General features: G+C 48.6%; 1 protein-coding gene across 2 annotated transcripts in view; it reads left to right on the top strand.

Annotated features, from left to right (window-relative positions):
* The window catches only part of LOC139109335 (probable serine/threonine-protein kinase dyrk2), a 132733-nt gene extending 117795 nt beyond the window's left edge, over positions 1-14938 (top strand). For both annotated transcript variants that reach the window (XM_070668312.1, XM_070668311.1), the window contains 8 exons: positions 10356-10500; positions 10973-11189; positions 11558-11656; positions 11833-11991; positions 12081-12219; positions 12314-12629; positions 12758-12887; positions 13112-14938. In XM_070668312.1, the coding sequence (XP_070524413.1) occupies positions 10356-10500; positions 10973-11189; positions 11558-11656; positions 11833-11991; positions 12081-12219; positions 12314-12629; positions 12758-12887; positions 13112-13595 (1689 nt within the window). In that variant the 3' untranslated portion in view covers positions 13596-14938. The remainder of the gene's footprint in view (positions 1-10355; positions 10501-10972; positions 11190-11557; positions 11657-11832; positions 11992-12080; positions 12220-12313; positions 12630-12757; positions 12888-13111) is intronic.
* The last annotated feature ends 671 nt before the right edge of the window (positions 14939-15609 follow it).

Below are 15609 nucleotides of genomic sequence, written 5' to 3' on the forward strand. Positions count from 1 at the left end.
TCCTTCGCGTGTCCAGCACCGAGTTATACGGCACGACTGCGACAGCGTATGCGCGCGAATGTTAACGAGATGCTCGTGCATCAATCGTGGATAATGCACTTGGAATCCCGAGGACTTCTCTCAAAGAGATGAGGCACGCGCGCGACGCTGACGATCCGCGCCTGGTAATCAGATTTACTCGAATCGGTTATAAATTTTCACGTCGCAATTGTGTCTCGAATAGACCTGTGCCGTAGAAAATTAAGAACAAATTTCTCCCGCGTATACCGCAACGCGTTACCGCTCGCCGTGACGAGAATTTTCATTTTGGTCCATGCTTATCTGATAAGAATCGCAATAAATGATTCGCGACTTCGTTTCGAAGCTGACGACGCCGCCGCACGACCGATACGGAGTTTACAATTAATAACTCGGTAACGAGAGAAACTTTTAATGAATCGGCGCGACGGTGACGGGCTCTCGAGTGCCCGTTAGTTACACTTGGAAACGCGCTTATTAATTTATATTACGGCCTTGTTACACGCGAGGTGTATTTTCGCGACGAATTTCGCGGTCCATCGAACGCATGACTAATTGATAACTTCGACGAAGCGGCCGATCAATTTTCTCCTTGCAGTATTCATCGCTGGATACTCAATTCTTTCAAGCCGTTTTATCTCGAAGGCCAATATTCGACGCGCGACGTGTTCCTTTCTTGGATATGCTTCTCCTTGAGGCCGGCCGATCGATGTAAACGCGCGATTCTCACACGAGAAAATTGCGGGATCCCTCCGCGACCCGTTCGACAGCATTTAAATGCGATCCACTGCGTCGCGTATAGATCGCTAAACAGCTGGCCGCCGGTATTCGGAACGCTCGCGGAAAAATACGCCGTCGTAAACGTTTTATACGCACTACGCGCGTCTAATGCACGACACGTGCGGTGCACGTTGGGTAGACTGCGCGCCGTGGAAGTGTGTCTATATTTTACTTGCGACACCTTGAATTCGAAATTTCCTTCGGACAACGCGTTTCAATGATTTTTCACGCGCGCATGTTAAAAAGAAAAAAAGAAAAAAAAAAAAGATTATCTTGCGTTTAGAAAGTGAGGAAGGACGCGAGACGCTCGTTAGCTGTTGCAGATAATATTTATCGGGCGATAAAAAAAAATTATTTTTAATCCTCTCGGATATTTATTTTAAGCCGACTGCTGTCTTCTTAAAGACAAAACTTTATCCCGCAACGGCGGTCGTAATATGCAGACCAGGGAGCTAATAAAAGAAATTTTTTCTTTTTTTTTTTCCTGTCAGGTGTTCGCTGCTTACTCCGTTAGCGTGCTTTCGCGACAACGATCCTGTGTTACCCGGTGTATACTGTTGTATTTAATGGAAAAAATTGTCGCGGTGCGGTTGCAGCTTTAGCGTTACTCCAAGGTGCCGTTGCAAAACGCATCGGCCGACGCCGGGCGATTAGCGTTTTCCGGTTTTCTGAGGTTGAGCGTGTTCCGCTGTGTGTCAAGGCGACCAGCCTTGGCTCTATATTTCTTGCATGGGCGAGTCATTGTTTGTAATCGTTACGTAAATGTATCATCCCGCTGCCGTAAGTCGACTTTTCGCCTTTGGTCGGGTGGACTTAGCCGGCGTGGGCACCGAACTAAACGCCATGCTAATGTTTTATCGTATTAAGCGATCGTTCGAGGCGAAGCCTTGTGGATAATTATCGCGATCCGCCGTCGAGATTAAATTCAAGTAATTAACCACGAGTAATAAAGTATCAGCCGGCTCGCGCGATTAATCGAGGAAAGTAATCGGTCGCCGATGTGTTCTTCGCGGCAATTACCATTGTAATACAGTAGTCACGCCGAGGAAACCACTTCCCGATAATGGCTCGCGGCGCGAAGATGTAAATTGAATATTTGCATAAGAATCTTTATCCAATAAACGTTCCCCAGCTGCTTGCCAGCACAATAAACAATTTCCTAAGGAAGAGCCTCCGCGCAGGCCTCGGAAAGCATTAAGGTCGTAAATTGCAGGTGCGCCGGCGTATGTTCGAGAGGTGTCGGCGGAGGAAAAGAATGACGGCTCGTTTCTCTCTTCTCGTTTCTTTTTTTTTTTTTTGTTGGTTTTTTTTTTCTTTATTTTTTTCCGCGGTTGAAATTTCGAGCGTGAATCGTTTATGAAACTTTTCGGTTCGTTCCTCGGCCGGCTTCATTTCTCGCAGCTGCGTTCACTCGATCTCGCGTAAACCGCACGCTCGTAAGACTTTGAGGGATTCTAAAGGGAGCCTCTCCGGTGACGGAGAAAGCTTGTTTGGGCAGCCGATATTCTCGTGCGTGTGCACTCACACGCACGTTACGCGTGTTAGCTGCAACGGACGACAGCTCCATTGAATCCCGCGATCGCGTCACACGTGTGTGCCCCAAACACGTGACGCGCTTCACGTGTACAAGAAGGCCGTGTGCGACTTTTCCTTCGCGAGTTCGTAATCCACATCCGGCAACATCCGCCCAAGTTTCTCGTAAAAAAAAAGAAAGAAAAAAAACGACGAATACTAATTTCAGGAAAAATTCTTCTGGTTTTCTACCGCGCTCGTGTATGTCGTTAATTATAATACAGCAGCATTAATTATCGACTTTGTCATTACAATTTTAATTAACGCTGAAACTTTCGGAAGAGAAAGGATCTTATCTTGTTTTTATAATAGCTCAGGTATTTTCTTTCTAGTCGCGAGTAAGAGATTCGCCGTGCGAGGAATTCGCGACGCGCTCGAAATGCGATCTCCTCGCGGCGCGAACACGTGGAGTACGACAGGTGATAAATCCCGGCGAAATAATTGCTTCCCGACCGGTCGGTTGTACCGTCGAAGACGACGATCGAGGAACGGTGGCACGGTCGAATCTATGCTCGAAGGCGGAAATTGTGTTTGCCACGGCCTACGTCGCGAGCGACAAAGGTGTCCCCTTCGCGGTGCGGCATGCGATTGAATTTCAATACACCAGAAGTTGTTAAGCGATGAAAGGTTTCCACGGGCTTGACCGTTCGATTGTCTTTCCAGTTTCCATTGTCCGCGGGATGCGCTGGCGAGGGAGCGGGAGGGAAATTGTAATAAAAACCACCTCGCGATTCCGCGAACGCGCCGCGATCGAAGGAGCCCGTTGTTCCTCACGGGTCAATCGTTCGCTTAATCATCAATCGGATAAAAGTGGGACGCGCGGAGAAATGGGGATACCCGCCGTCTCTAATCTGACATTAAAATTTTATCTCTCTCAAACTGGTTCCGACGGCTAGTTAGTCGGAAGGAGGCATTCTTCGTAAATCATTTATAGATGCCCGAGGTGGGACACTTGCCGATTAACGCGGAGAAGAAAAGGGAACGCCCGCTCAGTCTAATCATTGCCATATACGTGTAAAAAGGTTTCGCTGCCTTATTAAGGTGCTCCCGTCCCGTCTCGTCTCGTTTCGCGTGATTTTTCAGCCCGCGCGTCCGCTAAGTTGAACGAAAAAGGACGGGGAGAGCCGGAACTCCGAAACCAGTTTATTTATTCGAAACGAGCGCCGTGAGCGCGCGTAAAAAGTAGCGAAGCCTCCTCGCGAGTCCCGCGGTGTTTTCTAGCAGGTTTTATTTTGAGGTCAGTTTCAGTCCTATTAGAAAGAGAAAAAGAAAGAGAGAGAGAAAGAGAAGCACGACGCTGATCGGCGACGCTATCAAGTCCGCCGACCTCATCTCCCTCGACGGCATTGTTATTCCTCTCGGAGAAATTGCCGGTCTTCATCCGTGAACGCGAAATTGCCGATCTCGCCCGGCCAGAATCGTTTAAAATGATAAAACAGCGTACAAATAAGTTTATAGGCCACGTAAATATTGGCGCCGTGGCCGCGTTTTCCGCGCCTCTCGACGAGGATCTCTTTCTCCCGTCGTCTGTTCCGCCTAGCGCGAAGCTTTTGTTCCGATTTACGCCGATCTCGGGTGCGTTCGCGTGTTTTACATGAATAAATCAAATTCTGTTTATCTGCGGGCGAAAGCGTGAATTTCGGTTAGAGGAATTTGCACAATATCGCGTTTATCAGAACGTGATCCCGTCCGCGATTGAAACGTGGGTGTCGTTTGCCTCGTAAATGTGTGCAAATCAACGCAACGCCCGCAATTAACAGTACCTGCCATATGCGCATGTCAATAGCGTGCTTTACTAATGCACCGCGGAAAAAACGATTGTTTCTTTTATTGCGTTATTGCAGGACAGTTATAATTATTTTATTTTTTTTTTTTTTTACAAATTTGCTATCCCTGACGGGTGAAACCTCACATTCATTGAAAAAATAAAATTAATCTTATTTATTACATATTTTAAAAAAAAGGAGCGCTAACGTTCGTTCTTAATATTGTAAAAAAAAACCATGCGACTCTCCGAACAGTGCGCAGCGGCGGAGTTTACGATACAGCAGGCGATTGTAACATCAAAAGAAAAATTAAAATTAATAATAACATTTCAAAGTACAATATTCGCGATAATTCAGGTTTTATCGAGCGGTCGTGACAAACGCGCGCTCTCGCATATAAATAACCCGCTCATAATTTGACGCGGGAGATAAAAAGAGTTTCTCGGAAAGCCGTATTCCGTCGAATCGCAACGCGGCGATATCCTCGAGAAGCGTTATGCAACGAATGGCGTATACTTGTGCATGCGTGCTCGACTGTACGTTTTCTTACGAATTCGAACGGCTCGGAGGAGTGCCCAATTACAAAGCCACTTCGAGCTCTGGTTTCACGAGTCGTTGATTATTATTAAAGGCCTCGACGTCATCGTGCTAATGCCGGCGGATCGATCAGCGGTCCGAGCGGCCGATTACGCGCGCGATCTCTAATCATTCCGGGGAGAGATCCCCGTCGATCGCATCCTACGTGTGCGCGCGTTTTTTATCACCGGCCCCGTTACGCAATTATGAAATGCACATCCGCCGGGGCGAGTGCCGAGAGGAAAATACCGGTTGCGCTCCTTTTGCCCGTTCGGAAAAAGGAAGCGATGCCGGCGTGCAAAGTCACTTACGTAATCTCGGCCAGGATGTGCGCGTAGGTGCCGTTCCGTAACTTTCGATCGGGACGACCGAAGCGAATCCGCGACGACGGCCACGTTAGCTGCGGGGTCGGTTTGGCAAGTGTGTCAATGATAGCGTTGGAGGATGTCATTCGGTGTCTTCCTCGCTACGCTTCTAGGCCGGGCTCCGCGCGAGCGAAAGAGAGAAACCCGTGGTGGGGAAAAAACCGGAAAGTGCGAGGGGGCGATATCGTTCGCTTTCGCTGATACGACCGGCACGCTTTGCAGCGTCGAGCTTCTCCCGTGCGATCGGCGCGAGTCGAGGGGAAGGCTGATTAGCGATTTAATCTTATCTCTGATTTAAGCGAAACGAAAGCAACAAGTTACACGCGTAGATAGCGATCGGGGAGGCGGTCGGAGATAATGTTTTTCAGGAGTTCGCATATCTGACCTTTTCATCGGGAGGATATCGAGCGGCTTTTTAAACTCATTATTGCATTTTAACAGAACCGGCAACGGTAAGACGGTGCTTGTAAATCCTCCGGGTAAATCGGTAATTACACCGAGATAGGGGGGAGGTCGGCGTATTACAGGCGCATTAGAAATAACGCGTGACGGATCTCGTAATTAAAATACTAACGGTAAGTTCAAGGATCGCTCGAGCACGTCAGAGTCCAGTTCGGTCGTACGTAAGGAACTCTTCGGTCCGCTAAAAGGATCTTTCAATCTTTCCCCGCGCAGCGCGGATTAATTTGCACGATAAATATAGAACGTATTTCCCGTTTCAGGTTTTCATATGTTTATTCGACAAATCGGCTTTAAGCGCTATTCCAACTGGAGAATTTACTCGCGAATACTTTCTCCTCGATAAATACTCGCCGGCTGTTAATAACTGCGATTTAATTGCGAATATTTTCTGAACCGGGGAACGTCGAACGCGGAATTCGCTTTGATGATTTAAGTGGACCCGACCCGGCTCGGTCTAAATTCTAGAACGTCTAAATAACACTGGCGCGCCTCGATTTTATATTCGTCTAATAGCGTCCCGACGAAGTGTGCCGAGATTCTCTGCGAGAGCAGTGGAATCGACGAGAGTCGCAAATTGATGCCGTGCCAAATCATAGGGCTACGAGTCGCATCTGTTCAAATAATCGCCAAATCCCCGCGAGGATTCACGTGTATTTCGGATCCTAATAATAGCCGCGGTGAAATTAAGTCGTTAACGCACGCATTAACCGGTGATTTATCACGCTTCCTGGCAGGCAGTTTCACTTTCCCGATTAACAAGAGATCGCGTACACATCTCTGTAACAAAAACACTTTCTAGTTTATGGAAAAGTAACTCGAACAGCTCGCTCGCAGGCAGGTAATCTCAATAGCGGTAGCATCAAAGAAATCTTCGTTTGACATGAAATAGAATGGATCTAAAGTAATTACTTCGCGAAGCTTTCATCCGTCGAAATGTTTGCCTATTTCCATTTTCCTTCTTCTCCGCGCGTCGATTAGTTTTAATTAGGAATCGAAGCTGCACTTGCGCCGCGATGCGCGCGAGATACGTGCATTATGTAAATCGAAATAGATTTACAAGTATCAATTGATTTAACTTCTGACTGAGAAGCTCACGAATAAATAACGTAACTGGAATTATCGAACGTTAATTATGACTAAGTCATTAAATTGTATGAAGCGAGGAGGCAGAATCGCGGTGGCGTTTTCGACTATGAAATGGCATCGTTTGCGTCGACTCGTTCGGTGGTGGGGCTGTCTTAATTTCGCATAATTAGGATTAATTGACAATTTGCCGCTCGAGGAATTGCGAATGACCGGTCTGCTGGCCGGGAATTTCATTTCGCACGTGGCCACCCGAAATGATTCGCTGACCCGGAAGTTTTAATGAGCCGCATTCACGACAATCGCAAGCTGTGCGGTTTTATTTGAGCCACGCGCGCTCCGCGACCCCTTTCGCAATAGCGATGGCGAAAAGACTCGTTTTATGTTTGCGTTTGCCGTGGCCGGGGGCCGCGCGGAACATCAATTCGCGCCGTTATCTTCGCGCAAGTGATTTTGAATCGTAATTCCGTCGCGAATATTTGCGTGTTTACCGAATTAAACAAGACGCAGCTGCGCGCTGGCTTTTACGAACGCGCGTCTCTCGTGGGCGGGTGATATATGCTGATACGCGTATCTAGCGGCTTCCGCACGAGATATTCCTGTTTATCCAATCCACCGCTGTGTACATATACGCAAGGTGCATCGCGTACGTCCCGCTGGGTCCTTGCCCAGGCATTAATCGAAGAGGCTCGCCGGGTTCGTGTTCCTCGGGCTCGACCGCCGAGGCCTCTCTTCCGCGAACGGTCCGCTCGTTCGCGCGTAACGCCGCGCGGAGAGGAATCTAAGAAACGCGCGATGCTCGGGAGGGAAAAGTGCGAGCGTATAGGCGATACGATACGGCGGCAATTAGCGTTACACACGCGGTGAAAATGCGCCTGCTTCGCGTCCGCCGTCCATTTAAGTCGTTCTCGAGGAGCACTCGCGTCGTAACGGAGCACCGATCGCGGGTTAATGAGCTCCTCCCTTGCGTACGTGGTGACGTTTCCACTCAGCGTCGCGCTTCCGAGATATCGAGTCGCCCACGTGCCGCCCCGAGTCCCACGTATCAGAGTATGCGTAGGATACTTGGTCCACCGCGGCTGCTGCGGTACGTAATCGGCGCGCGGCGGCGGGCCAGCTGCGTTGGCGCGCGCGCTCGCGGCATTAGAAAGGCGGCCGCGACTAGGAGATGTCACAAGGTAAACCGCATAACATAACTGGGATACACCGGGGAGTCATTGTGCATGCCTATCTATCCGCGCGATCGCCGGACAGCGCGACGGTTTGCCTAGCCAACGTTTGCAATCGCTTCGTGCGTCCTTGATGAAATTTCTCCCTCGTTCGCCCGCGCGCGGCTTCTGAAAATTTCGAGGCTCTTCCGCGATGACTTATTTTTCGGAGCAACGCCTCGTTACCGCGCTGGAGGTTGTCCCCGGGGGTCGTTCGGTCCTCTCTCATCTCTTCGGCGGATTTTCGAGGGTCGCGGCGAGCCCGGCGAGCGGTGGATTCATCTCGCGTGTTATTTATGCGTGCCTCGAGCACGCCTCGGTCTGTCGCGTCGCAACTTGGCGGCGAGCAGCCTCCGTAGGTCGACCGAGGAAGAGAGGGAGGCACGAGAGAGTGCAAGAGGCTGCGATCGATCAGGCACATCGGGAGATGAGGGGCGAGAAGGGAAGAGAGAAGAGCGCGAGAGATTGGTTAGGAGCGGGCGAGGCGGACGTAAGATTACAATTTATATGAGCGGCCTCTGGACGGTTATTCACTCGCGACTTTTTTTTTTTTTTATTTATGCCGGGCCCCACCGTCCCCCTCGCGAAACGCATCCGCCGTCCGAGCGGTGTAGCGGACGATAATAATTTTTCATTACACCAGGTCGGAGCGAGAGAGCAATCTGCTCCTCGGACTCGAGTTTCAATTGGAAAGTCAGGAAATTTTGCCGCATGCAAAATTAATCTCGAAGCCGGGTATTCTGAAACGCGCTCGCGAAAATCTTGCCGATCGATCAAAAGCTGCGGCTGAATAGAATCGGCCGACGGCCGAGGCGTTCTCTCCCGCGAACGGGATTGCGTAACCGCGAAGTGATGTAGAACTAGAAGAGCGACGAGGACCGTCCCGGCGCGCGACCCTTTAATAGGAATTTATGCCAACATTCGCCTGACCTTAATTGCCGGCCAGGCCTGATCAGTTGGCGCCGAATCGCGTCGCTCTTTGTCACCGCTCGCGCTTCTTCGTAGATCAAACGCCCGCGCGAAAAGGGATCTATTCGAAGTGATCAACATTAATTGAGATACGAGCGCCTCGGGAAGGAAACCTCCTCGGCTCTCGTATCTCGGTACATCGCGAGATGAGTACTTTGCGCGCGGAAAATCCTTGCCGTTCACGGTGCCGCAACGTCGAAGGTAAACGTCGGGTAACACCCGGAGCGATACGGCGAGGCTGTTGAATATTCATGCGAGGTGTGCATTCGTTACTTCGATACTTTCCCATAACGTCACGCGTAAATACTGTTAACAGCGCCACATCTAGAGCGAGGTGAGCGTGGTTGTCCACCTCGTGTCTACCTCCGAGATACGTGGAAGCCGAAAATAAACGTATTCTCATTCGCGCGACTTCAGCATCTTGCGAGTAAATCGTCAAGTGAACGAAAATCCGTTGTTTTTTTTTCCCCCTCGGTGTGGTTTGCCACGCGAGGTAAAACGGGCTTCGAAGAAAGAAAGCGCGAGACGCGTTCGTACGATTCCCTAGAAAACGGTAGATTCAGGAGGTGTTTGACCTACGGCCATACGTTGTCCGCGATAATTTATCGCCGCGCTATTAAGCACGTTCCGCGGACCTTATGTCAGGATATTTATCCGTAAATATACACTTCCCGGTGCCGGGCAACCGGACTTGGCAGCGATACCCGAAATCGATTGCCGGCGTTCGACTATAAATATTTAACATCCGCGGAAAGACGTGCGAGGGAAATTAACGAGCGACTAGAAACCCACCTCGCGCGAAACGCTTGGGAACAACGACAGGCCTGATTGTCATTCCTGGGGCATTCACGACCGGTGACTGCCCTTGGTTGGCTGTTGGACGTACGGAAAGGCGTCGGGTCGGGCTCCGTCGACGAAACGTTTCAACCGGCTCTCTCGCGGCGGCGAGGAAATAATTGCCCGGGTCGCATCACGGTGTCATTAAACTTGTTAAATCGGGGGTCGCCGCGCACACGCACACGCACACGAAGACACGTACGCGCATTCGCTGCGCGTGCCACTTTCTTTAAGAGATCATACCACCGCGCCACTTTCACGACGCGAAGAAAAGCCGGCGCGGAAGGGACCCAAGCCAATTTTAGCGCGAAACGCGAGCGCGGGGTAATTACGGTGTTATTCCTTCGCGTCGATAAAATTGCGCCGGAGAAACGGCGCGATACAACGGAAGGTACTTCGGAGGGTTTGACGTATCGATGCAGCACGGTGAGAAATTCCCTCAAAAGGCCCCCAACTTTCTTTTCACCTCGGAGGACTTTCGGTGAAAATTAATCGAACGCGACTCCTTCGTAGAATCAAAAATTCTCCCTCGGAAAAATTTCACTTAACTTTGCCGAGCGGTAGGTGGCTCGATCGATCTTATATTTCGACGTGTTTTGCACCGAAATAGTGATTCCCGCGTGGGCAAATAAATCTGCGAGCTACGGCTTTTTATTTCGGCATTAGTGTCGCGAGTCTGTTGAACCGTTTTGTAAAAATAGTTGCTTTATTTGTTTCAGAAGTTGCCGTCTTTCTTCAACAGCAAGCCGACGCGAGTGGACAAGACCGATAACAATAATGCCAACAATTCGAACAGCACGAGCAACAACATCCACAATATGCCACTCCACGAACCGATCAGCGCTGCTTCTCCCGAAGTATATGGTACGTGAGAATCTTCGTGATTACGCGAGATTCGCGATGCCTTATACGGCCGCGACACTCAGCGAAACGGTGCGTGCCGTACCGCGCTATCGTTTAATGTATCGTCGGCCGAATTGCGTATTTAAAACGCCGGATACGCACACTCAAGCGTGGTACGGAGCATGCTGTTAAGCCGACGCTGAATTGCGGGCAAATAGGATTACGGCACGTACGAGAGATATTATTAATCGCTCCTCGAAAAGACGGTTCTTGGTTCGTACTTCGCAAACGAATAAATACGTAGCTTTACACGGTTTAATAAAAACTGAGAGCTCTCTATACTCGAGATTAATCAGGCGAGACGCGTAGACTTTACCGTTGCAAAGATACTGTAGTAAAAAAAAAAAAAAAAAAAAAAAAGGCTTACGAGCCGCTCGAGATTTATGTAATTCATGTATTTTTTTTGTTATTTTTACCTTGGAAAAAAAAATAGCCGCAAGACTGCCCATGACGCCTCAGGAAGCGGTGAAATTTTATGGCTCCAGACTAACAGAATTCGAGCGCGCCGAGATCGAGAAGTACTCGGAGATCTGGTACCTGGGTCTGTCGGCCCACAAAATCCACGGCGAAGAGGTCTCCTCGCAGAACGGCGGCTACGACGACGAGAACGGCAGTTACAATAAGGTCCTCCACGATCACATATCATACAGGTAAGCCCGGCCGAACCTCGGCACAACTTTCCCTCTTCTCTCTTAATTATTATCCGCTCGCGCATGATGTTTGTTGCGCCAAGCGCACCTGGAAATCGCGCAGCAATGGAATCTTGCGTGCATTCCATGCGTCGTTGCTCTTGCGAGGAGAAATTGCGAGCTGCGTGCGTGCCGTGCCCAGACGCACGTGGGGTACTCGCAATAAATCGCGCAACGGCAATAAAAATGCTCGATGAATTTTTCCGACACGCGAAGGAGATACGTCGCGACGACAAACGGGACTGACGTCTCTCCTAAACGTTCTCTTTCTTTCTCTCCTGCTTCTATGTCGCGCGCGTGTAGATTGTACGTATTTTGCGTGCTTTCAGATACGAGATCCTGGAGGTGATCGGTAAAGGGAGCTTCGGCCAAGTGATCCGAGCGCTGGATCACAAGACGGGACAGCACATCGCCATCAAGATAATCAGGTACGCGGAAGTACACTCATCTCGCGGATGACTCAGATCGCGAGCGGTGATACCGAAGAAAAAGGCGACGCGTCCGTAATGGATAATGCCCCGATACATCCGGCACTTTTGCGAACGCGTCCGCTTTTTCCGCGTCGTTTCTTCGTTTAAAAACACGGCTTTCACTGTCCCCGCAGGAACAAGAAGAGATTCCACCATCAGGCTCTCATCGAGGTGAGAATCTTGGAGCACCTCAGAAAGAAGGACTTGGAGGCGAACTCTCAACACAATGTGATACACATGCTAGAATATTTTTACTTCAGGAATCACCTGTGCATCAGTTTCGAATTAATGAGGTGAGCGATCGAGATAAGAGGGACCTCTCTCTCAACCCACGAGATTTTATTGAACGAGCAAGCAATGTTTTTTTTATATTTTTTTGCAGCTTGAACCTGTACGAGTTAATCAAAAAGAATAATTATCAAGGATTCAGCCTGAGCCTAATTCGCCGTTTCGCCAATTCGTTAATTAGCTGCCTGAGATTGTTGTACCGAGAGAACATTATTCACTGCGACTTGAAACCGGTATGTAACGCCAACGAGAGCGCCGGTGGGCTATGTTTTATTTAAGTTTAATTCCGAGTGCCATATCTAATGCGCATTGTTGTTACCGTTGCAGGAAAACGTGCTGCTGAAGCAGCGTGGGAGCAGCTCGATCAAAGTCATCGATTTCGGCTCGTCGTGTTATAGTCATCAACGCGTTTACACGTATATACAGTCGAGGTTTTACAGGAGTCCGGAAGTGATTCTCGGCCTTCCCTACGGCACGCCGATCGATATGTGGAGCCTGGGCTGCATCTTGGCCGAGTTGTACACGGGGTATCCGCTGTTTCCCGGAGAAGACGAGATAGAGCAGCTCGCCTGTATTATGGAAGTTCTTGGTCTGCCGCCGGAACACATTATCAATCACGCCACTCGTCGCAGGCTCTTCTTCGGTAAGCTATTAATATCCACGAGTAGTAGAAACCGGAGGCAGAGGTTATGCGTTTCCCCCTTACTGAAGATAAAAGTACTTGTGCCGCGCACGGTAATATTCAAAGAACCGGGTTTAAAATAATTGCAGATCAGAAGGGAAGTCCACGATGCGTGACAAACAGCAAGGGCAAGAAGAGGTGGGCAGGCAGCAAGAACCTCTCGCTAGCGCTTCGATGTTCCGACATGCTCTTCGTAAACTTTGTCAGCAGATGCCTCGAGTAAGTTCTTCACAATGCGTATCCTCGTGTAGATTTATTACTTGAAAATTCCGTTATGCGAAACGTCGGCAAAATCAACCTCGCCATTATGGGATCCTTGAAAGTCTAAAGTTGCCAGTTGACAAATTGCTTTATGGAAATTACTAAGTTATTTTATTCTGAATCTTACGAAGTTTACTTTCTAATCGGGAGTTGCAAACTAAACAAACACTTAAAACTAACAGGTGGGATCCAAAGAAGCGTATGACCCCCGACGAGGCGATGCGTCACGAGTGGCTGACTTCGTCGTCGTCTTCGCACGTGAGCTCCTCCACATCGGCGATAGCCTCGTCGACAGTGAACGCGAGCGCGAACACGACGACGACGAGCGTTGAGACGCCACGGGAATCCTCGCACGCTCCGCAGACGGTGAGCGTGACCGTGAGCGCGCCGCGGCAGCGGGCGACGACGATGGAGGACCCGCCGTACACGATGTACCGGTTTTATAAAGGCCGTAAGTACGTGCAGAAGGTCTCTACAGGCACAGACGGCACCGACAACGGCGGCGGTCTGATGGTGAAGAGCAAGCTAAACGGCAGCGCGAGCAGTCACGCCCTGGCTAGCAATACGCAGACAGCGACGTCGAGACACGCATCAACTGGTGACATCGTCGCGAGCTTAGATCCGAATCTCGACGACTCAGGCACGTTCTTGCCGCCGATATTGTGAAGTCGGGTTTGCGCCAGCCACTTCTAAACGTGCTACCACGCGTACCGACGTGATCAACAAGCAGGCTCTTTGCACCGCTACGAAAAGTGTACGTAGATGTATATTCACTTGACAATGCGAGTAGGTGCATTTGAACGAAAGGCGCGTGTAGAACTGGCTGGCCGGTCCGACGTTACCGTTTCTCGATGCCAAACGGCTAGTTAAGCACAGAGTCGCTAGTCTCGGCATGTATCGAGCTATGAGGCCAAAATGACGATCTGACGACGGGAGAAGAGCGCGCACGAACATAGCGAACAATATAGCGATCGGGTGATCGATTTGCGTGCTCTCGGGGACTCTGGCAATCCAATGTCTGTCACTCAGGTAATCGTAACAAATTCGCGCGCGCGCGCATTATCGTAGTTATTCGCGAAACGTAGACTTGCTGCCTAATGAGAAGATTAGTATTAATAGCGTATACCAACTACATTTCGACATGGACCATCGTACCAATTTTTCTTGAGCGTTTATCTTGCGCTTATTCGAAACTCACGATATATTAAAAGATGACGTAATTTCAGCCATACATGTAAAAAGAATTACAATTGAAAGTTTGTATAGAGCGTAGTCTGTCTTACGGTCGATTAATCGTAAAAAAAACGATTCGTCGTTCAGTTGCGACGACAGAAAGGGAAGCCCAAGCGGGTGGAAAGTATATTGTATAGCAGCATCGGTATTTTAGATAACTACGCGAGTGCAAGCGGCGCGATACAGTGCAAGTGGCAACGATGTGTAGGAGATAGAAAAGCGAGAAGGAGTTTAAGGCGAAGCACATTATAGTCAAACAACTATACGCCCGACTTTGCAGCGTTACGTCGAGGATTACCATCGAATTACGGTCGCACCGAGAAGACCTGAGTTGTTCGAGACCCGTGTCGTCAACGCAGGGTCGCGCGATTAATAACGAAGCGTCAAGGCGAGGAGTAACATTAAAATACATGAAGCGTGCCCCAGTTAAACGAGGCCTGAGTAGTCTTATTGTGATATTAAACTACCACTGTCTTACTTAGATCTCTCTGATATTAAGAAGTAATGATCGCTAATATAATAATTTCAATTTACTATTAATCATTATTTTCTTATTATCTGTAATAATCGCTGTATCGCTACTATTATCGCAAAGATATAGCGACATACAAGTAACGAGGATTATCATCGATATAACGACAGAGTTAACACTACTTATATACGTAGGCATGTACAGATTTTAATTACGCGTTTTCGAAGTCTCGAAACAGCAGCAGCGTGCTAGTTCGCTTACTACGAATACGTAAAAAAAAAAATGAAAAAAGATTAAAAAAGCATCTCAATTGTCTTGGTTAATTTTCAGTAAATTTTTCAGTGATTTCCACATTACGCCGCTCTTCTGTTGTCATTAATCATTTACACGACGTAATGCATGCTTTATTACGTCGAAATTAATTAATGTTGATTAACGCCCTTCTTTCCCTTTTCTCTGTGAGATTCTTCTCCGCCTTCGCAGTACCACTCATTTACGCATTGCTCGTAGCTTCCTAGCATTAATTAGCAATTTATGATTTGACGCGCCCTTTCGGAAACTTGCGAGCATTTTGCGACATGCAGAGGATTTGACAAAAGAAAACAAAATCTATTGTATAGTATTATAACGTTAGGCTACTTTTAGACATGATAATTGTTCGATGTGCCCGTACCCATTCTAAAGTTTCATAAAACGCACGACCTTGTAATAATTACATCATTATAACATTAAAAACACGAGACGCATCATGTTTGGTCGTTTGCCGCTTTCGAGCTTCCATCGCAAAACGTTATCTTCCGTTTTTGCATGCTTCTTCAGTTCTTAAAGGCACTTTTAAAGTTGTAACGCGTATTTCATTGCCACGGCCGAAAATTTAAGCAGATACGTGAATATTGATACTTGCAAATTACGATCGAAAACAAGAGACTGATATAAATTATTATTTTATATTGGAAACATGACGAAATTGTTCCT

This window comes from Cardiocondyla obscurior, linkage group LG17 (genome assembly GCF_019399895.1).
Source record: "Cardiocondyla obscurior isolate alpha-2009 linkage group LG17, Cobs3.1, whole genome shotgun sequence".
NCBI lineage: Eukaryota > Metazoa > Arthropoda > Insecta > Hymenoptera > Formicidae > Cardiocondyla > Cardiocondyla obscurior.